Source organism: Aythya fuligula, chromosome 5, assembly GCF_009819795.1.
Source record: "Aythya fuligula isolate bAytFul2 chromosome 5, bAytFul2.pri, whole genome shotgun sequence".
Lineage (NCBI taxonomy): Eukaryota > Metazoa > Chordata > Aves > Anseriformes > Anatidae > Aythya > Aythya fuligula.
The window spans coordinates 38349106-38372257 of record NC_045563.1 but is presented as its reverse complement, the minus strand read 5'-3'; the positions used below and the strand labels follow the sequence as shown (position 1 = coordinate 38372257).

The 23152-nt window shown below is 34.8% G+C and overlaps 1 protein-coding gene across 1 annotated transcript in view; it reads left to right on the top strand.

Annotated features, from left to right (window-relative positions):
• The window catches only part of EIF2AK4 (eukaryotic translation initiation factor 2 alpha kinase 4), a 38352-nt gene that overhangs the window by 6711 nt on the left and 8489 nt on the right, over positions 1 to 23152 (top strand). Inside the window, exons 5-32 of the mRNA XM_032189503.1 lie at positions 978 to 1058; positions 1551 to 1699; positions 3150 to 3262; positions 4280 to 4437; positions 4862 to 5397; positions 5769 to 5878; positions 6225 to 6382; positions 6738 to 7150; positions 7899 to 7968; positions 9091 to 9174; positions 9642 to 9764; positions 10279 to 10383; positions 10687 to 10744; positions 11446 to 11525; positions 12193 to 12294; positions 12727 to 12777; positions 13853 to 14089; positions 14631 to 14706; positions 16344 to 16465; positions 17600 to 17649; positions 17740 to 17908; positions 18472 to 18588; positions 19321 to 19386; positions 19898 to 20068; positions 20645 to 20779; positions 20900 to 21007; positions 21703 to 21831; positions 22865 to 22951. Coding sequence (XP_032045394.1) covers positions 978 to 1058; positions 1551 to 1699; positions 3150 to 3262; positions 4280 to 4437; positions 4862 to 5397; positions 5769 to 5878; positions 6225 to 6382; positions 6738 to 7150; positions 7899 to 7968; positions 9091 to 9174; positions 9642 to 9764; positions 10279 to 10383; positions 10687 to 10744; positions 11446 to 11525; positions 12193 to 12294; positions 12727 to 12777; positions 13853 to 14089; positions 14631 to 14706; positions 16344 to 16465; positions 17600 to 17649; positions 17740 to 17908; positions 18472 to 18588; positions 19321 to 19386; positions 19898 to 20068; positions 20645 to 20779; positions 20900 to 21007; positions 21703 to 21831; positions 22865 to 22951 — 3858 coding nt within the window. The remainder of the gene's footprint in view (positions 1 to 977; positions 1059 to 1550; positions 1700 to 3149; positions 3263 to 4279; positions 4438 to 4861; positions 5398 to 5768; positions 5879 to 6224; positions 6383 to 6737; positions 7151 to 7898; positions 7969 to 9090; positions 9175 to 9641; positions 9765 to 10278; positions 10384 to 10686; positions 10745 to 11445; positions 11526 to 12192; positions 12295 to 12726; positions 12778 to 13852; positions 14090 to 14630; positions 14707 to 16343; positions 16466 to 17599; positions 17650 to 17739; positions 17909 to 18471; positions 18589 to 19320; positions 19387 to 19897; positions 20069 to 20644; positions 20780 to 20899; positions 21008 to 21702; positions 21832 to 22864; positions 22952 to 23152) is intronic.

The window sequence follows — 23152 nt, the reverse complement described above, 5'->3', positions numbered from 1 at the left end:
GACAGTAACTGTTGAGTGATCTTCCTGTCCTTATTTCAACCCTTGAGTCCTTTTTATTGTTTTTTTCTCCCCATTTCCCTTTGAGGAAGAGGAGTGAGAGAGCAGTTGTGGTGGAGCTCAGCTACCCACCTGAGTAAAACCACCCTCCACACAGTCATGATTTTGTAAATCATCCTGCATAGCCATAGGTTTTAAGGAATTATAATTTATCAACTGACACTGACAGCTCTGACCAATAGGTACTATGTGAACTATCTGCTGCTGTTGTTGTAACATTTTACGGATGAATTTTTAACCTTGAGAAATACTTGTGTAAACTTGAATGTTTGCACTACTGAATGTTTGCAATACTGAAGCAAACTTGAATGTTGTTTACTGATCCTATGGAAACCATTTATAAAGGGGATCTTATACAAAAGTGTGAGTAAATACATTCAGTGTGTTCCAGCTTAAACTAGGAATTATTATCCAGATACATACATAATCCTACCTTTCTTCACCATAGATTGACTGCTATATTCACTATGACAAACTCCTCTAGAGAGCAGTAAATTCAATCTAAGGAGACACATTTATTCTGCACTAGAAGTGAGGGCATTCATCTGGGTCACAGAGAATTGTGGTGTGAAATCTCCACACTGTGGCAATATGGACATAATAGCTATTAATCTAAAAAATAACTTTTTAGCTTACTTCTCGATATCTTCTATGTATGAAACTTTATTCTTGGGTCTGTCAGTAGAAGTTATTTTCTTTTATCTGAATTCCATTAAACTTCATCATACAATTGATGCTATTTTGTCTTAACAGTTGATATCTTTTTATTATTAATGTTACTTTATTTTATTCTTCTGAGATCTACAAATACTCTAACACTTTCGTAAAGTCAATATCCTAGATTTTTGACAAGGTAAGATTAGCAGTTGCATTGTACGCACTGTTTGTTGCATGTTAAACAGCACTGAAATTCATTTCAGCAACGTGAAATCCTTAACGAGATTCAGAGACGGGAGGAAGAGAAAAGAGAAGAAAGAAAAAAGAAGGAAATCGCCAAACAGGTACTCTTTCTAAGCAGATGTCCTAAAAACATTGCAATACCTCTTTGTCAACTCCGTAGCACACAGGAATTTGAAAGAATAACATGACTCAACTGTTCTTGATACCTTCTCTCATCTCATGCTTTTATTAGATCTAGGTTAAAGTAACATCTGTTCTTGAATTCATGGAACTTTTTTCTGAAATAAAACTAACTGTAAGGGAAAATAATTTAGTGGCATCTTTTTAGTGTTCTGGGATGGATGTTTTTAAACAGACATAGAGTAAATCTAGTATGGTAATGTGTTAACTGTTTCATTCCAAAGCATCCTTACAGTCCTGCCCAGACAGTGCTGAAATGTGCTTTCTGAATCTCAGCACTTCTTCCTCAGCTTCATCTGTACATTTATTATGGAAATCTATTTTCTTCTCTGATCTGGATGACTTTATAGAATAGTAGTCAAGTATACCCGCATATTCTTCTGTACTTATCCAGTATTTGTCCCGATTTACAGGAACGTCTGGAAATAGCTGCTCAGACAAGTCAAGAAAATTCTCACAGGAGAGATACTGCAGGGTACAGAGTTGCTTCCAGTTTGAATGGGAACTGTTTGGAACGTGGAGTGAATAATAAACACCGCCCAAATTCAGCTGGACGTTCAAAGTATGTATGTCTCTTTGCATGTGGATTTTTTAATCACAGTTTGCATTTGGCAGTTGTTTCTGTATAGTATTTGATAATCCAGAAATCCGCTTTCCTATCTCATTGCTAATCTTAGTATAATCAAATGAGATGCTGTCTTTGCTTGTGGAACAAGACGTGTCTCAAAAGTTTGTGTTACTATGCTTTAACATCAAACACATACAATGGACTAATACAGACTTACCACAGAACTGTTCTTGCATTATGCCTTCTTTGCATTTTGTGTTCTTAAAAAAAAAAAAAAAATAAGAGAGAGAGAGAGAGAAGAAAAAAGGGCAGAGTTACTTATTCTAACAATGATAAAAATAATCAAAAATGATCTAGAAGTGCCCTGGTACCATATTTGTAGAGTTAAGCAAAAGCTCAGCCTATTTAGTTTTCTGAGGTCTGTCTTTACAAGGACAGTGGTTCCCTTTGTTTGTATGTTCATGAAGCCTGAAATTTTGGCTACTGGGACTTAAACATTCAGAAGTTTATTTTAAATGTTTTTAATTTCATTTATAAAGTACATTTGAGTTCAGAAGGCCAGATGCTTTTTTTGTATATTGTTCTTTATACAGCTCTAGTGAAGTGACATCTCCAATGTATGTTTTTTTCTTTCTTAAATTCAGTATTTTGAAGGAGTTTCTACATGACCCTTCATATACTCTTGTGATCTCTATACATAATTGCATTTATTTGGAGGACACGCTGTATAATGGTGATAATTCTATTTTGAAGTAGATTGTACTAAGATATAATGGAGGTTAGTTTACATTAGTGGTTTTCAGTTCTTTCTGATCTTAAATGCAGCTCCATACATGCATGTGAGAAGGTTTGGAATGTACCACTTCATTGGTTTTTGTTGTTGTTGTTTAGGCATTTTGTGTGTGTTTTTTTTGTTTGCTTTTTTTGCAAAACTTTCTCCTTGCAGGATTAATTTAGAGGAGTAAAATCAAAAGGCAAATCCATTTTAAGTTGGGAAAAATAATTACGCTAAAGCTGGAATGATCTTTAAAAAACTGCATATATTTGCTTTTTGTTATGTTTTGAAAGATAATACAAATCAAGACACACTTAGGTATTTCTCAGAGCAGTAGTATGTTTGTTGTGGTGGTCGGTGTTATTATTTCTGTTATGTTTTCCAAACTGAAGATGTCATCCTCAGCTGCAGAAGTTTTAAGGTTTGGATTGAACTCCTTGCTGATTCAATTCCTGGCTTTGATTTTAGACACCCAGTGCAAAATGTTGTTGTTTGTGAAATGCTGGATTTCTACTCAGATGTTTACGTTTACACTAACTTTGATGAATGTTATGATTGAGTACAAAAGTGCCTGAAAACTAATCCTGTTACAGAAATGATATGTTTAGGAACTAGGGACTGCAACAATATTTTTTTGAGACAGAGAAAAATGTTCTGTCCACGTTGCAGACGAGAACGCCAGTTTTCTATTGGTAATAATGAAGAGTCCACCAGCAATTACGAGGTGTTGAACTTCAGCACAAGCGCTGGGCAACTTACTGTTCATAAAGGAAAATGTTTAGGTAAGCAAAGTAACATTTGCAGCTTGACATACTATTTTGGGAGCTGTTGTTTTTTGGGAGGGGGAAAACCTGAACAATGTTACCAGGTACAAAGTAGCAAGGGAGAGAAAATATTGTTGTGGTATATGAAATGTCATAGCCAGGACTGGGAGAGAGTAATATGCAAAATTACTTTGTGATAAATATTTCATATTTTCTTAAGATTATTTTAAGTAAATGTCCATTTCTCCTGAAACAATTACATAACTGAATAGCTATACCAAAAAAACACCCATTCAATGTTTTATATTCTCTTCATAACTAAAATAACTCCCTAAGCAGATTTTTTTTTGAATTTAAATGAATAGCTAGCTTGTCAAATACACATTGCCACCAAGCAAGAAATCATTTAACTTCAGGAAATGTGAAACCAGTGGTAAGAGCAGGGTTAGGGATACAGGCTTTTTTCTGCACCATCACAGCTGATAGCAGTGGGATGAAAGCAGCAATTCTAGTGACAACTAAATACATGCAAGAGTAGGAGACTTTTGGAGATGAAAGGCCTCCATGGAGTGCCATGTAAGTGGACCATAAAATGTTCTTGTTCTTTTTCAGCATAGCGCTTCCTCAGTGGCAGGATAAGCAATCTAAAAGTCTCTGATGCAAAAATAATTTTATTATATTGCAGTTTTATGTTAAACAGTTATGTCCATAAGAGTTTGGCATTTGTTCAGCAGGAAGAGTAATCAGTTATTGAAACCTGAAATTCTTAAAATGTGCAGCAATTTCTGCCAATTTGCTGTAGTTTTAATTTGACTAGTATTAGTTTATTTTATCTGCATAGAATTCACATTCATCAGAACTGATAATTTTCATGCCACATGTAGGTACAAATTTTGTTTAGTTGTAAGTAGTTCTGCATTTCAGGAGTTGTAGAAAGCAGTGTTTCTTTAGCATTTGCAGGAGCTCTTGTCAAGCCTTTACCAAAAAAAAAAAAAAAAAAGAAACTGTCTTCCCCTTCTCTCCCTTCATGTATAGGCAAGGATGAACAGCTTGGTAAATCAGTCTACAATGCATTGGAAATCCACAGTGGAGACTTTGTTTTAGTATATGAGTGGGTTCTGCACTGGCAAAAAAAGATGGGAAAATTTCTTACAACACAGGAAAGAGAAAAGATTGAGAAGTGTAAGAAGCAGGTAATGCCCATGTGTTGCACTTGGCTTGATAAAGTTTAGGGCGTGTTCGATGCTTTTGATAAAACTCTTAATTTATATTAAGCTTGGGAGGGTGGTGATGAGTCTGAAAAGTTCAGAGTTTTCCACTTCAGAGCAAAATTAACATATTGGGGTATTCAGGAGTACATTTAAAGTAATACAACTACAAGGAAGTGTACCTGCAAGCATGCATAAATAAAATAATAAAATATTACAATTCTGAAACAAGAGGAAATCAGATGTGCCTGGCAGAAACCAGAGTTGTTCTTGCCCCTTGTCTACAATGCATTTTTTTCACATGAGGATGAGGATGTCATATACTGTATATATTTTTTTGTATTATCTATTTTAATTGTGCGTTCATGAAATATGACACAATGCATGTTATGTTGTTTTTCTCTAACAGCTTCAGGGTGCAGAGACAGAGTTCAGCTCACTGACAAAGCTAAGTCACCCAAACATAGTACATTATATATGTATGAACCTTAAAGAACGGGATGATTCAATTGTGGTGGACATTTTAGTGGAGCACATAAGTGGTTACAGCCTTTCTACATACTTGCACAAAGAGACTCCGGTTCCAATTGAGCAGTTGCGCCATTATGTGACCCAGATTTTGTCAGCTCTCGACTACTTGCACAGTAATTCAGTAGTGCACAAAGTTCTTTGTGCTTCCAGTATCCTGGTAGATGCTGAAGGAAACATCAAGGTGACAGACTACAGCATTTCCAAGCGCTTAGCTGATATCTGCAAAGCAGATGTTTTTGAGCAAACCAAAGTCCGTTTTAGTGAGGATGCTCTTCCCAGCAAACCTGGAAAAAAAGGAGATGTGTGGAGTCTGGGCTTGCTTCTGCTTTCACTCAGCCAGGGCCAAGTAACGAAGGAATATCCAGTTGCTGTTCCTAGCAATTTACCTGCTGACTTCCAAGACTTTCTGGAAAAGTACGTGTTTGCTGCATTCCTGCATCTTCTTCTCTTCTATATTATTATTATTTTTATTTACTTTTAAGGCTTGAACAGTTTTTCAAAAGATCGGCTAAATCCCCCTGTGTCACTAGTCGTAGTTTTTTAGAGAAAAGGCGTTTTCTTGCTGCAGGCTCAGGCTGCTAATCTGGGATTCAGGAGAACAGATCTGGTGCTCTCTTTTGCTCTGTTCTGCCACCAGCTTTGTGTGGATAAGTCATTAGTCTCTCTTTGCCTCTGATTCCATCAGAATTGATAAAGGTGATCATTCCTTAACAGAAATCTGTTTGAACGTTTAGGTCTGATCTGGGATAGCTCTTTGAACAGTTCTCTTTTTGGGTTGCTAACAGATGTGTCTGCTTAGAAGATAAGGAAAGATGGACTCCTCAGCAGCTGTTACAACATAGTTTCATAAACATTCCACAAATGAAAACACCTGTAGCAGAAGAAAATTTAGATGGTGAGAAACTCGGTTCTTTGCGTTATGTTAAATAATAACTGGACCACATGCCTGCAGTAACAGAAAAGTTGGGCTCTGCTAGAGCATCAAAATTGTGCTTATGCAAGTGCTTTGCAATAGCTACTCCAGAAGCTAAAGACCACACCAGCTTATAGGTCCATGACTAGCTGGGTTGGTCTGACTGTTGCTTTCTCATCAGTAGAGAAAGCTGATGCTTTAATTAAGCCTGGAAATTCCTCCACCTTCTGCATGATGTAAATGTGTCAATTTCTTGTAAATTTCTTCCCCTTATTGCCTTACCCCTGCACTACTACCAGTGCTGGTAACTGTGATGTCCTCATTACAGATTCAGCAGGTGTAGATTGCATGGAAACAGTTGTACCCAGCAGTCAGATATCCAGTGCTTCATTCTTCACAGAAACACAGAGACAATTTTCACGCTATTACAATGAGTTTGAAGAGCTAAAATTACTTGGCAAAGGAGCTTTTGGAGCAGTCATCAAGGTATGGTATAAAAATTATTTCCCACTATTGAATCCTTTTTGGAATGTGTTTGTCTCCTCTGAAGCAAAACAATGTACTCAACATTTACTTGGTTTTCTTGATGATTTTCTAGTGTGCTGTGCCTGTATTATGTTTGTTTTATCTGGAATTGAGTAGGCTGATAAGTTTTGTTAGGAATTACTGGGATCATAGGGAGAGGTCCATCAGTATGGGGAAGTTTGCATTTGAATTGCAGACATTTCCCAGGTAGAGGAGGGAAAACTTCCCACTTCCATTAAATTATTCTACTTCTGACTCCATTTATTTGGTAGAGCGTTTATAAGCATTTGACTTCAGATTTGTTCAAATTTTTCAGGTGCGAAATAAGCTTGATGGTTGCTATTATGCTGTTAAACGTATCCGTATAAACACTGCCAGCAAGCAGTTTAGGAGGATTAAGGGGGAAGTAACGTTACTTTCCCGCTTGAACCATGAAAATATTGTGAGGTATTACAATGCTTGGATAGAAAAACATGAAAGTCCTGCTCCCGTTGCTCCATCATCTGAAACAGCCGAAGAGAAGAGAGTGCCCACCAAAGCAGATCTCATCCTTAATACTGAGGAGTCAAGTGATGTGGAAGCCAATGCTCCTCCCCCAGTTCTGACAAGTTCAGTTGAGTGGAGTACTTCATGTGAAAGGTCCTCCAGCAACAAGTTCAGTGGAGCTGATCAGGAGTCCAGTGATGATGACGATGATGATGGCGATGGGGTGTTCTCACATTCTTTTTTGTAAGTAGTCTTCATCATTAGCTCTGTAGGGAACAGCAGCGTGGCTGAGTATTCCAGGCTTGTGTCTTTTACCATTCTCATTTGTGTCAGATACAATTCACTGCATTTTCGTTCTGTCCTCTAGCAATAAATTACTGTATTTGCCAGCAGTTGGATAGCCAGGGAGGGGAAAATTTGTAGTTAAAGACTGTCAGTATAAGAGGAAGATGTTGGCTTAGGCTTTTAGAAATTTCTTAGCATCTGTTTCAGAATGCATGGCTGTTTACTTTTATGTTGGACTATCTTCCAACTTTAAGACATACATTTTTAATAAACAATATCAGAGAAATATTAAAAATCCTGAAAAATACCTTACTCATTCTCTCTTCTTTTGATTTTATTAACATATTCAATACCTATCACTGTGTGGGGGGTGGTTTTTTCACTTATGTTTTTGTTATTGTTGTTTAAGCATTGGATCATAAGTGAACTTATCTCAGTTTTTCTTACTGAAGGCAGAAATGACATTTTCCTCATGTAAATATATGCCTGCATTTTAAGAGGCTGAGCTGTCGAAAGAAGTTTGGCTTTGCAAGCAGGATACTTTTGTTTTCATATGTTTGTTTAAGGCATATAAGGGTCCTTCAATAGAAACTTAAATAAAAGAAGGATTTTTTTTTCCGCAAATATAGGCTCCAGGTTTCATAATAAATATTTTGGTAATATTTACTTTAGGAATACCAAAACTTTTTTTTTTTTTTTTTAATAGGCCAACCACAGATTCTGAAAGTGAAATAATTTTTGATAACGAGGATGAAAACAGTAAAGGTCACCCTCCAGTAAGTATAAAGATAAAGGTAGTGGAAATGCTGAGATCATAAAATAGCCTTTGACATGCAAACAGGTTGGTTGGGAGGTTTTGTTTGTTTCATGTAAACACAGACTCACAGGTTTATGTTCATGAAAGCAAATGTGCCATCAGGAGCTACATAAAAATACACCTGATGCTACTAATCTGAATTCTGTTTCTCACAGTGTCATTGAGCTAAATGTGAGTCACATTTCATAGTCATGAGCCTGGTTAGTGTAAGTTTAAGACATGCATGTGCGTGAGTTATCAATTCACCATCTGGATTGCCTTACATCATGTGGAAGTTGAAATTCTGTTCTCTTTTTAGGGGACATAAATCAGTGTATTTGCTCATACTAGACACTTTCTGAAAGTGGTGACGTGTTTGTAGCAGTCAAAGAGATGGGAGGTCAGCATAATGTATGCGAGATTTTAGTTGTTCTTAAGATTTTGAATCACACCACTTTTAGTGAAAAGTCAGAGCACTGTATCACTAGAAAGCTAATACAGAACTAATACAGAACTAATACAGAACTAATATAGAACTTTCTACAGCATGTAGAATCTGTCATTGCCAATCCTGATGATTTGTAAAATGCTCCAATTGATTCTTGATCTCCTTTCTGTTGAAAGGTGTATCAGTATGACAAAGCTTTCAACATATATTTAATAAGATGGCAGTATGCTTACTATCATGGAAGGATAGAGAGGATTTATATATCAAAGTTACTGTTTTTCTGTTCATTATTAATTTTACTAGGTATGCTTTGTATATTGCAGTTTCAAAGGTGTTGTTTGTTCGTGTTGCTTGTTCTGTTGTTCGTGTGTTTGTTTTAAATATGACACATTTTGAGATGCAGATTTTATCTAGATCTTCTAGAAGACTTTTCTTCCAGTGTCTAATTATGACAAAAATGTTATTCATTCTCACTTTTGAAAGTAAGAGTTGGGTCATATCTGTTTTTCTAGCAGATTTAGAAGCAGCAGTGTTATAAAAATGTCAATATATTATTTTGCTAATATTAAAACCCAGTAGTATGCTAGTATGCATTAAAAAAAAACTGGACAGCTTCCTGTAGCTATCTCTTCTGTTATTTTTACTGTGATACAGGGTGAAGAAGGCAATGAAAAGAGTAGCCATGAAGAGGAAGACAAGATACCAGTCATTCAGACAGTGCATTACCTGTATATTCAGGTCAGTCTGCCTGTAGCCCTGGTCTGGAAGGGAGGCATAACTAGATGGAATTAGATTTCTGTGATTGTTTGCACATGCTGTGCATACACCTCATATAATTGGTTAAGGATCCAAGTAAAATAAAGCCAAAGATACTTGGAAGTTTGGTTTAAACATAGATTATGCCTAGACAGCTTTCATCTTGTTTTTAACATTCATGTATGAAAATGGACTACTAAACAAGCTAGTACCATTGTCCCTGAAAATGGAATAGGACCCATAAGTGAGATCATATTTTCTAGCTAAAATACACCTCTCCATAAAAATTCCAAACAGCTGAATATTTCCATGATAGCTGCTTCTGAACTGTGTTTTACAGAACCAGGCATTAATATGCTCACATACTCAAGTTTCTGTGATTTTGTTTGTTTGTTTGTTTACAAAATTGCTCTTTTCTCCCTCTCTTCCCTACATATGCACAACTGAAGATGGAGTATTGTGAAAAGAGCACCTTAAGGGATACCATTGACCAAGGATTATATGAAGACACCAGTCGGCTTTGGAGGCTTTTCCGAGAAATTTTAGATGGGTTAGCTTACATCCATGAAAAGGTTAGTAAGTATGACAGTTATGACCTGTCCATAATATATATGTTATGATACATTCTGCTCTACTCTACTCTATTCAATTTTGAGCATTTGATTCTGTATAATTGTCTTTATTAGCAAATTTTGTTCCTTATTCTTCCTACTATTATTCAGTTCTAGGGCTTTAGAATGCATTATCATAAATTTGAATTTTGTAATGATTCACTTCAAACCTTTCCCTTTGTCATAAAAAAAAAAAAAAAAAAAAAAAAAAAAAAAAAAAAACAGCCTACCTTTAAAAACATTGCATTAGGTATCTATTAGCACTAAAGATTGTTTCTATCTTCTGGGCTAGTGGCTGTAGTCTTACTTCAAGATTAATCATCAGTGACTTAATGCACTAAATTTTCCACTCTATATGGAATAATTAAATTATGTAATACTGCTTTTCAGTCTACTGTAAAGACTTACATTTTGCATTGTGTTTCTTGTTTCATATGCTGTTGGTCTTTTTTTTGTTTTTCTCCTGCTATAACAGGGAATGATCCACAGAGACTTGAAACCTGTGAACATTTTTTTAGATTCCGATGATCATGTGAAAATTGGTGATTTTGGTTTAGCTACAGATCATCCAGCAAATGCAGTAAGTACAGCTGAAAGTGAATGAAGCAACTTTCACTTTGTGTCGTAATATTACATGAATGCTCCATGATTCCATGTAATATTACATGAATATATTATATATTACATGTAACATTACATGAATATACATTGAATATACATGAAAATAGAAAGTAATGCTCATCAGACTTTATTGTGAATGCCATAAATATTTTTATTTCTAAGAGTCTAGAATTAAATTGTGTGCTGCAAACCAAAGCAGCAAGCAAAGCCAACAGAAGCATTTCAAGTGCCATGTACAATATATCTGTTTTCCTGATTTCAGGCAATTTCTAAACAAGAAGAAAATCACTCCAATAGTTTTGCTAAGTCTGACCCATCAGGTTAGTATACATTGTAGCTTGCTTCAAATGATTTTAAGCAAAGTTCTGTTTTCTGCAATACTGTGTACACTGTTAGAACTTTGAGTCACTGTTTGAAAATGACTTTGTGTGTGTTTTGTTTGTTTGGAGAAAAAAAACACACGACTTCTGAGTGGATATGTTACATATAATCTGGCAGTTTTGCCAATTACCTGATTGAATTTGTTTCCACTGCTAGCTTTCTGCCACAGACTGGTGCTTTTATTATGGTGGGTTATGTAGAGATCCTGTGTATCTGTTCTATCTGTACTTACGTTCTCTTAACTGTGTGGCACATTATAAGACTTCAGGGAGTTTGGTTTGGTTTTGTTGCTATTGGCTTTGCTCCATATTAGGCTGATTTTTTTGCTTGGAGAAAATGTTAGTATATGTGTATCTTAAGATGAGTGTATTGTAAGTGATACTTAGTTGTATCGTGTACTGACCTACTACAATTCTGTAAAGCAGTAGGTAGGATGTAGATAGTACAGACAGACACTTATGCTTGACATATGAAAGTAAGAACTGTTTTGCAAACTGTTCTAGCCTGGGTATCTCTTATGAAGAACTGCATTCCACCCTGAAAGCAACAAAGACAAAAGATTAGCGAGATTTCCTGACTTGGATGCTGTATTATTTTCCTGCTTTCTTGAAATTAATGTTTTTTATCTTTTGATGTGTAGGTAGTTTGACAGGAATGGTTGGTACTGCATTGTATGTCAGTCCAGAGGTCCAAGGAAACACTAAGTCTACATATAATCAGGTATGATTAAATAGACTTAATAAAAAGCCAGCATGGAATCTAAGGTACTATGTACAATGCAGGTCGCTCGTGCTCAACAATGGTGAATTTGAGGTGGAAAAGGATGTGGTAGGACTTTTGAGATAATCAAGGGAATGAGAAATTTCCACCTTTGGGACCAAGGTGAAAGGATATAGGCAAGGCAGTTATTTGCGCTGTGCTGTAACTGTGTCTACATGCAAACCACCTGAAGTTGAAAGGTGGGTCTTTCTAAGTGAATGGGTTAGAAATCTTACAACCTTTAGCTAAAGTAAAACGTCATCATCTGAAGTATATATTGCTCTCCTGGATTTCTAGATTGTGATTTTGGGGGGTGGTAGTACTTTTTTTTTTCTTTACAGAGGATCCTGTTTATATGCAAATGTATATATTTCAAAGCAAGAGTGATTTCGAAGTGAAACAGAGCCCTTTATGTCATGGCAGTGCTGCGAAGATAAAAGATACTGAAGTTTTCCAAATCTGAATTGATTGCTTCATTTAACAAAAATTAAACAACAACAAAAGCCAACCCACATCTCTATTATGCTCTCTAATGTGAAATGTAAACAAAATATTATTTTTCTCTGCTGTCATCTTTGGCAGAAAATTCACAGGTACTGCATTTAGATTTCCATTTTGTCTTCCACAGAAAGTGGACCTATTCAGTCTGGGTATAATATTCTTTGAAATGTCTTACCACCCCATGAGTACTGCATCAGAAAGGATCTTTGTTCTTAGTCAGCTAAGACTGGTAAGTTTACAGGTATAAAAGATTGAATTCTGTGCATCACATAGTTTAAGAAAAGGAAAAGGATTCAAAACAGCAAAAATGTTTCCATGAGGAGTGCTTTTTTTTTTTTTTTTTTTTTTTTTTAAGGAAAAAAAAGTTAAAATATCTAATACAAAGGAAAGGATAAAGTTGGAGCTGCTAGTGACATTCTCTTAATGTAATGTAGATTTCTTTGTTATTAACATTAGTCATTATTTCAGGCATTTCAGTAACATTCTTTCTGTTACCTCTTCAAATTAACTATGCCATGTTTTTTTGTTTGTTTGTTTTTCCCCCATTGAAATAAAAATGCTTGGTCTTTCTGATTAAAAATATGGAACTTAAAAATAAGACCAGCTTGCGTAAGCTGGAGTGACTGTTCAAACTAACTGTGTTTTTTGTTTTTTTTTATAGCCCAATATTGTATTTCCTCAAGACTTTGACGAAGTCAAGCATGCAAAGCAGGTAATTTTGAAGGCATTTTAACTAGTAGGTATTCTCTGTGAATAAGAATTAATTATTATTTTTTCCACTTAAGTCTAAATTAGTAATTTCTGCCAAGCTGTTATTACCTGATATTAGAACAAAGTGAAGAGAAAAAAAAAATAAAGTTGACATGGAAATATGCTTATCCACAGAATTCCCTGAGTACAGTCATAAAGAAATGCAGAGTTCACCCATATATATGTATCTTTTAAGCTGTCATGGACAATTTTTACTTTTTAGGCATAAACAAATTGCAGCTATGTTTTTTTAACCCTTAATTTAAACTTTAGAAAGAGATCCATGTCACAGAACAGGAAGAGATATATAGCTTAAATTGACACTCTTAGTTTGAAAATTGCTACCAAGAGCTTTTTGGGCAACTTGGGACAGCAAGAATTCAGTGGATTTGAATAGAGTTTTTGTTTGTTTGTCTTTTTTTTTTCTTTTTGTCTCATCATATTTAGTTCATGCCTCCATGGCAGAGGAATGAAGTGATAAGGTGCAGTGTAATTTTTTTCTGAACCATCTAAGAAAAATTCTTTGTTGTGCAAGGACTCTTTCATTAACCATTAGAATTAACTTTTTGTCTGTTTTGCTAGTGGAACAGCAATCTGTCTGTCACTAGTACCATAGAAATATTCCCTTTTTGTACAGTTTACCAAAATATGCTGGGAAGATTCTCTCTTTTTTTAGTGTCTGTAACTCTCTAACCTATGCATGTGACCGTGTTTTCTCTTAACTTTGTTAATAAAATGCCAGAGCTTGTATAACATATAACAGCAAAAAGCACTACATATTCTTGTCACCCCTTGAGACCTAAATGGACTAACAAATTTCTAATAATTTTAGTCATTTTTTTATTTGGATACTACCGTAATAAAAGATACTTAGAATAAGCAAAGAATTACCCACTTAAATATTCAGACCCTGCTTTCTTTTTTTTTTCCTGTATAGTCTGATGCATGTATCATTCTGTATATGTGATGTGTCTAAGAAGGTTTTTGTAAATACTGCTAGCATAAAAAAATATATAAAATTTTGATTTAATTTGTAGAGATCAGTTATTACATGGCTCTTGAACCACGATCCTGCAGCACGACCAACAGCTGTGGAGCTGTTAAAAAGCGAACATCTTCCACCACCACAGATGGAAGAGTCTGAGCTTCATGAAGTACTCCACCATACCTTAGCAAATGTGGATGGAAAGGCCTACCGGACTATGATGAGTCAAATATTTTCACAGCGTATATCTCCAGCTATAGACTATACCTATGACAGTGATATGCTTAAGGTTTGTAGGTGTTAAGGGGATGTTTTTGAGTTTTCTCATGTATTGGATTTAAAAAAAAAAAAAAAAAAAAAAGTGAAGTTGATGTGGTTAAACTCAAAGCATGTTTGAGATAATTGCAATCTCTTAAGATTAACCTTCACATTAGTTCCCATTTAAAGCTACAAATCTGTACTATGGGGGCTGAATACCCTCTTCCCATTTAACTTTACATTAATTCTTCAATGATGAAATAAGCTTTATTCTTAATTTATGTCAAACTAATGCATCTGATTGCCAACGTAAATTGTGGGCTTTGGCTATTTTCTTCCTTTTCTAATGGTGGCAAAGTAACCCTTCTCTGTCTGTAAGCTCATAAATCTTTCTAAATCAAAATACAAGATAACACAGTAAAATAATGCTTTGTATAACTGTAGTTTTTTATTGTGTAAACTTTACAATTGATGATAGTGAGAGAAGGTAGCAGCGCACTTATTACCTATATTGTATAGAGTGTTCATCGCATATAAATTATATGTGTACTTTTTATTTGTGATGGTTTCAGGGTAGTTTTTCTATTTGGGCAGCCAAGATACAGCAGCATGTATGTGAGATTGTCAGCCGGATATTTAAAAGACACGGTGGGTGTGTTTACAAAAGTTGTTCATTTCCTTTTTTGTGACTGAATGGATTCAAGGGAATGGAATGGTTTTGTTGCTATCACATGAGTCACAAAGTATGTTCAGGAGTTGCATATCATTTCTAAGTTTTGTATAGTTTTTGCTGTTATTTTGGCATCCCAATAGCTGTTAACTTCAAATCTGAATGATTTAAATTTTCAATAGAAAGGACAGTCAAAATCTGAATTATGTCTTTGATTGTATCTCATTGTTCTGATGCGTCTGTGAGAGCTTTTAGATGTAGAGAGTGCTACGTAAAATGTAGGTATGAGTACGGGGATAGCTCTGTGGTGAGAAACCAAACATCCACGTGCATAGTAACTTGCCTGTGAACAAAGCCAGAATATGAATGCCTTAAAAAAGAATGTAAAAACAGAGCAAGTGTGCCTTCAGCTATACTGCCCTTAGATTTGCAGTTCAGGAATTAAATGAGCTGGAGCTAGTGTCATGATGATTTTCTTTCCGTTACTTTATCCAAACAGTAGTAATGGTATTTAATTAATTTTTCTTCCTTTAAAAAAAAAAATATATATATATATATGTATACACTGTCCCATTCAAAATGTTTTAATTCATATTATTTTATAGGAGTTAATTGTGTTTTCTATAAAAGTGGATAATCTTTAAAATAGAAACTGGAAGATTTCCTAGTAGATATACTAGTAGCAAATAATCTGATTAAGTATAAGGATATGGCAATACAAAATAAGAGAAACAGAAACCTGAAGTGAAATAAAAAGTTACCTTTTTTTCCCCTCCATTTAAAGCTTGACAAACTTTGGAAAGCAAAGTTTGGATATCTGATTTTTTTCAGTCTTTTAGTGGGGGGAAAACGTTTTCCATTAGTTTTTATCTCTATCTGCAATGATTATAAGCATTTCCCTATATTTGGGAAGCTTTCTGGTTGATTGCGTTGATTTAAGGCTTGTGTTGAAATCTAGTTGAAGATTTTGGTAAAGCATCTATAATAAAGTAGCAGTTTAAGAGTCAGTAGAGAATTTAAAACAAGAAAGTATTTTCTAAATGATTAGTAATTATATTGTTTATAGTAGAGTTTCCTCTGAGGATTAGATTCATGCAGATAGATGGTTGCAAAATATATATAAAAAAAAAAACAAAAAAAGGTATTTAATGAGGATTTTAAAATGATCCACAAACATTTGAGGCAGTTTTTGGAGAAATGGGATACATTGTTGAACAAAATTTGTTCCCTACAGAAGTGCCGCTAGACCAAAACAGTACTACCACTGTCTATAGAGTTTTTAATTTGTTCCTTTTGCATGTTTTTCTGAAACGTGTTTAAAGAGGGAGGGCAAGGTGAGGATTCTGCAGGGGCTGTGGAATTGGCACTTCTCTGTTTATTTGAGGGCTGCCTTTTGATTCCAAGAACTGTGGAAGATAGAACATCAGAGTTTGGTTGATGTGTTGCTTTAATAGACTTTCCTCTTCCACCACTAAAGGATGTTTAAAATAATGCAGTTTTTTTAAAAGTATTGGCTGAGATTAAGCAACCTTGCAGAGTATGATATAAACTTGTAAAAAGTAGATGTTAATTTTGAAATGGAAGATTAATGGGAGATTTTACTATTTTTATGTAGGAGCCATCAAGCTGCATACGCCACTGCTCATGCCTAGAAATAAAAAACTGTACGAACATAACGAAGCTTCATATTTCATGGATCACAGTGGGATGCTTGTTATGCTTCCTTATGACCTCAGAGTAAGTAGTATCTTCTCTGCAGGCAAAGCTGGGTTTGAAGAGTGCTGTGGTGTTTGTCAATACCTTTGATTTACCGGTTATGAATTCGGTTTATGCTTATACTTCCTCAAACTACTGAAGCAGTCTATCTTTCAGTGCCTGTTGTATTCTTCTTAGTGCTCAGAAAACCAGTCATCCTGGTTTTCACAGCTGGAACTGTTAAAAGAAATATTTTTTTTATTTTTTATTTTTTTTTACCATAGGTGAAAATAATACCGTATTATCAATGTGGTAGATGTCACTGCTGCTTTCATTTTTTGTCTTGCACATGTATGAGACAAAGGACTTTTCCTATGACCAGTGAAAATATTCTTATCCCCTATTTATATGTCTTTTCTAGAGAATGTATGTAACATTCTGCCCAGTTTTATGTTCCCCTTGAGCATATATTGTAAAGGGTCATTCTCCTCTGGAGAGGAATTGTATGTGCAGTTGAAATTTTAGTGTCTGTGATTCAGTACTGCCCAATTAAATGCAATGTTGGTGTAGTTAATTGCTTTGCACTTAATTAAAACCTAAATGCTTTAAGTTATATTTTTTCATTTATTACTGACAGTTAAAGAACCTGACCTTTTATATTCCATATTATTAATTTAAGGTCAATGTGACTCACTCTTCCTTTGCATTTATAACATCAAGCTATATATACAGTGTGATTCACAGCTAAGGACTTGTGCAGGATCTACAATATTGATTTTTCTGTTGGATTTGCTTGTTTTGGAAAATGTATTGGCCAAAGTTTTATTAAACAAATACTCCTTTATATCTTCATGTAAACGAAAAAATACTTGCTAGTACATTTCAATAGGCTCATAGTCAAGTTAATGATGATGCATTTTGCATTCATTAGGATACTTAAGAAAGGTCCTTGTTTCCTTCTCCAAGCTATTAGAGAAGTTTTTTTGTTTGTTATTTTTTTTGCCCTTTTTTAAGGCTTGTCACAAAGAGGATTGATCTTATTTGGCTTTGGCAAATATTTAAGGCATTATTACACATGAGAAGTGTTGACTATGTGGTAGTAATTCATTTCCAGTTTAAGAGCAGAGCCAGACTGAAGGTTTTGTTTCCACAATTTTTATGCATTCTGTTTTTCAGATTCCTTTTGCGAGATTTGTAGCTAGAAACAACATATCAAACTTGAAAAGGTAAGGGACTTAAAGACACTTTGCACAGATGAACTGCTTTATGACAGTGAACACTGAAGATGCTGATTCGTTCTTCAATGTTTCCTTTAGATACTGTATAGAGCGAGTTTTCAGACCTCGGAAGTTAGACCGCTGTCATCCCAAAGAACTTCTAGAATGTGCATTTGACATTATTACATCTACTGGAAATAGTTTTTTGCCTATAGCAGAAACAATTTATGCCATTTCAGAAATCATTCAAGAGTTTCCAGTGCTACAGGTAGATTCTCTAATGATGCTTCTTGATTTTTTAAAAATATTTTTTGCTCCTTTTCCATATAAAATTTTAATCTAAGTAAATATTCAATCTATTGTGTTCAAAAAGGGTAGGTCCTCTAATGAGTATAGAACTTTGTGATCACAAATTTTGTCAATAGTCAGGTACAGAGCAATTGTCATTTAAATAAAAATGTGTTTTGTAGGTAACCTTAAAATGAAGCAAATGTTTGTATGTATCATAAATACTAATTGAACCCTTACAGTGCCATTGAAATAATGTCTGTCTTCTGTCAGGCAAGTGATTACTGTAGAATGGGACAGACCTTGCCATTCTTTATTTATAAATGGAAGGTAAGGTGATGGACGAAGTCTGGAGTTACTTTTGAACAATGGGAGAAGTTATTAAAGGTTTAAGAAACATCTTTTTTGGTATGCATTTAGGGGTGTTTGTGGTGGATTTGTTTTGTTTTGTTTTAAGCAAATTAGAGTGCTAATAAAATAATTTTTATTGTTTGATTGTTTCTTCCTTTCTTTTTCTCTTTTTTTTTTTTTCCCCTTTGTTAGGAAAGAAATTACAGTATTTATTTGAACCATACTTCCTTATTGAAAGCTATACTTTTGCATTGTGGGATACCAGAGGATAAACTCAATCAAGTTTACATCATTCTGTATGATGCTGTGGTAAGATACTGGATATTAAACTAATCTTTGTAATGATCACTTAAGTTATCTTATTTTGTGGAGCAATTTCTAAAAATGAGGAACAGAGAATTGCCAGCATAACAAGGAACATCTTTTTCATACTTAAAATGGCTCACTATCTTTGGGCTGTAAAATTAGATTAATAACTTTTCTGTTACTTCTGGAATAGGGTGTTTTAAGATACTTTTAAAATTTATATTTACGAGAGAATTATTCACCTGTATAGTGAAGAACTGGTAGGCAATTCAATAAAAACTTCAAAATGTGTATTAGTAACATTTTGATCTTTTCCACCATGCAGAGAAAATAGTTTAAATTCATTTGCATAATTAAGATAGTGTTTAAATCCCAACAAAAATGTGTATTTCTTAACTCTTATACTTTTATCCTTTAATTTTTCAAATTTATTCTTTTTGGGTTTATGTTAATTTGCATAAACAATCTTGTATTTGTTTATGCAGAAGTACTTTTCAACAGAAGTTGGTAGTTTTTACTTATGTATGTTTCTTGAACCAAGCCAAATATGACCTCACTAAAAGATAAGTGGAAAGTGTTATTTATCATTTTCACTCTTCTAAAGTATGATTGAAGTTTGTAACTAGAACCTTTAATTAAAAGGATTGGAAAGTTATGTTTTAATTCTTCTCATCACTAATAATGTTTGTTGTAACCTAGTTGTTTTGAATATGTTTACATCTGTTTCTCTTGCAGACTGAAAAGCTAACTAAAAGAGAAGTAGAAGCCAAATTCTGTAATCTCTCTCTGTCATCTAATAGTGTAAGTAATTTTAATTCAGTGTTAAATTACTTGAAACTTTCCAGAATATTACACTGACTTTGAAATTTACTCAACCAGAGTGAGAAGAATCAACTGTTACATCCACTGTCCAAAATAAATTAGTCTCTTTGAAAGTGGTCTGATTTTGTTCTCTGCTCTCTCTTGAAGACAGTATTGCTGCTTTCCATGCATCTGTCTTCTCTTAAATGTGTTTTGTATTATGAAAATGGTGAAAAGGTAGATGGGACACTGTACTGAGTGATATCTAGTAAAATGAAAGAAACTTTAAAAAAAAAAAAAAAATGAATTGTCTGCAATTGTTGGCAAGTCTGCCTCAAGAGAGTTGAGGCTGATTTCTGGATGCTCTGATAGGTTGCTAGGAGGAACAAGGGAAAAAAAAAAGGCCGATACTTCACTCACACAGAAAATTATGTATATATTTTTTTAATGTGATCTGTTATGAGCACTGTCAGTCATGCTATCTATATTTTTATTTTATTTTTGCTTTTAGCTTTCTCGACTCTACAAATTCATTGAGCAGAAGGGAGAAGCAAGTAATGTATTTCCATTTTTAAACACAACAATAAAACAAAAGCCAGGTGTGACTCAGCTGTTGAAGCATGGCATGAAGGATCTAGAGGAAATAATTGCTCTGTTAAAGCAGCTTGGAATAAAGCTTCAGGTTTGTAAAAACGCTCTACTAATAAGTTTGTTGTTTTGTAGGCTACTGGGCCATGTAATTTGTCATGAAACAAACTAATGATATGTTAGGGTACAAAAAGCACACCAAAATAAATGTTGTTTATACTTGTTTTGATGACAAGTAATAATACTGGCATTGATTTTGAGAGATTCATTTTAAGAATAAGTCTCTGGATCGATTTCTGTCTTAACTGCACAGAGATTTTCTTCCCAGCAAAGACTGAAGTCATTACCCAGAGCATAAAGAAATTTTAAATTTTGAAATAAACTGCAAATATTTTTAAAATACAGAAAGCTGATTACTGAAGGCATCCCCTTCCACCTTCCTTGAGGCTTGCTGTTTGGAGTTTGTGTTACAAGTCTGTTGTGATGCATTAAGCTTAAAGCATTATTTCCTTATTTTTAATTGTATTTTAAGCTTTTGGAGATAGTGTTTTCATATGCCTTCCTAATGTGGGGACATTGTTGTCAATACATGCTGCTAAAAGCAAATGAAATATATTAACCAGTAATATTGGTACAGGACTTGTTCATTTATTCATTTTTATTTTTACAGGTTTCTATAAATCTGGGACTAGTTTACAAAATACAGCAACACAATGGTATTATCTTTCAGTTTATAGCATACATCAAAAGAAGACAAAGAACTGTGCCTGAAATCCTTGCTGCAGGGGGCAGATATGATCATTTGGTATGTGCACATCTCTTTTAATGAGTTCAGATGAAAAGAAGAACATGAAAAAGATCAAAAACCTTTTTTGACATTTTTCAAAGATAAATGTTTGGTTCTTCTGCTTTGTCTTGTTTTGAGATTCCACAATTTAGAGGACCACAGACAGTAGGACCAGTTCCTTCAGCTGTTGGAGTCAGCATAGCTATAGACAAAATAACTGCTGCCGTTTCCAGTATGGAGGATTCTGTAAGTTTGTTTTCGGGGAGGTGTGGTTGTTTCTTTGCTTATTCCTGACTGCTCAGTAACCTAGTTATACCTACAGATAGGCAAAAAATAAGAGATGCAGATGTGTTCCAAAATACTGTACTGAAATAGAAAACATCAAGATGACTTGTTTTCTTCTGTGTCTCTCTACATAGCATTGTTTAATAAAGTAAGGGGAACAGCGGATGTTCAGGTTTATACCCTTTGATTTTTAATTAAATGAGGCATTTTTCTCAGTCTGAGCATTGTTTCAGATGAAAAATTACAACTGTTGATATTTAGCTATTGTTACTTTGCCCCTACAAGGAAGGAACCTTAAGGAAATGGACTCTATATGTCACAGTTTCATTTGGTTGTGGAATGTGTATTTTACTAACTTTTACTTATAAGAATAAATTAACATTTTTCAGTTTAATTAGAAGGAAAGAATGGAAATGGCTAGGATACTTGGTGGGACATGCAGTTGCCTTTTGTCAAAAATTAAAATTCAGCACCTTTTAAAGATGCTCAGGAGTATGGTGGCTCTAAAAAGAGGTGATCTAACCCCTCTTTTCAGGTTGATGCATTCTGAAAAATGTTAGTATATATATCCTTCTTTGTTACTTTAACTGCCTTATGAAGGTTAAAAGGTGGTCTGGCGGTTACTATTGTCCCTCTTGTTTTCACTTTTCCTTCAGATTTCTGTCAGCTCATGTGACCTACTGGTTGTAAGTGTTGGTCAGATGTCCATGGGTAGAGCTATCAATATTGTTCAGAAACTCTGGACTGCAGGAATTCCAGCTGAAATAATGTACGACTGGTCCCAGGTAGAATTTCTTTCTACATGTGTATATTGCTCTACTCTACGATTAACACAGACTGACACCATCTTTTTTTATTTTTTTTATTTTTTTTTGAATCACAGACTCATAAAGCTGAGAATGCAGAGTGCTACTAAGATACAGTAATGTTAAGAAGGTCTCACTGGCCTTGCAGTGCTCTTCCTCTCTAGCTGCCAGTCTTTAAAAATCTGTTGAAGGATCTTTATGTGCATCTCAGAGCACAGAGGAGTTAAGTGACCTGCCCCATTATAAATCGTGAGTGCAGAGTCCAAGTCCTGTTGAAATCAAGGAGGTGGAAATCACATAAGTTAAATCAGGGCTAAGCAGCCTCATTTTAATTGAAGTGAAGATGCTTCAAGGCAGAAGCATACATATTTTATACCAGTGGAGGTAATAAAGGAGGTGAGATGAAGATGCCAGCAGAGCAAATCTCCATAGCCCTTCTTCACAGACCCTTCACAGATTCTTCATAGATTTCTTGGTTCAAAGAATCTTCTGAATCTGTTGAAATGCACGACAGGCTAAGTCTACATTGAGGGCAGTTGTGATGTGCAGACTGTTCTTGCACCTTTATCCATGCTGAAAGGAGGCTCAACTGCATTTCACTAGTTCTGCATTACTTGTGCTTCTTCTGTGAGGACAGCTGGCAAGGAGGAAGTAGTAGTTTACTGTAGCTAGGACAGAGGCTGTGCTGCTGAGCATGTCTTGTCCATAAAGTGGATCCAGATAGTCTTTCCACATGGGAACTAGGACTGCAGGGCTTAGGAATTCAGACTGCCTAGTATAGATTTCAATTTCAATTTTTAAGGAACATTGGGTGAACATATGAATCCAAAATGAAGTTTCACCTCCTGGACTTGTTAATAAAGCTTTTCTCACTTAGCAGCATTTATATTCAGTGTAACAGCTGCATATTGAGTTTTTCTAATCGAAGACAGGAGACTTTGATTACTTAAAGTGATCATTTTATAATCTGTCAAATTTCCATTCCATTCTCCTTCCCCTCTTCCTATTTCAGTCCCAGGAGGAACTGCAGGAATATTGCCGATGCTCTGGGATTACATATGTGGCTCTTGTGTCAGATAAAGAAGGAAGTCACGTTAAGGTAAGCATGGTAGCCAAGGATGTTCAGTGCTATTTCAGATTGATAGTCTGTTTTACATTTTTTTATTCTTTTAAGATCAGGAACATTTTATTTTCTGTAAAACTTTAAGTAGATGGAATTCAGGTAAACGTGGGTTTGGTTGTTAAGTATCAGAAAGTTCTTCCGAAAAAGCCAGCTTATTATCCCTCACTACACTGTTGT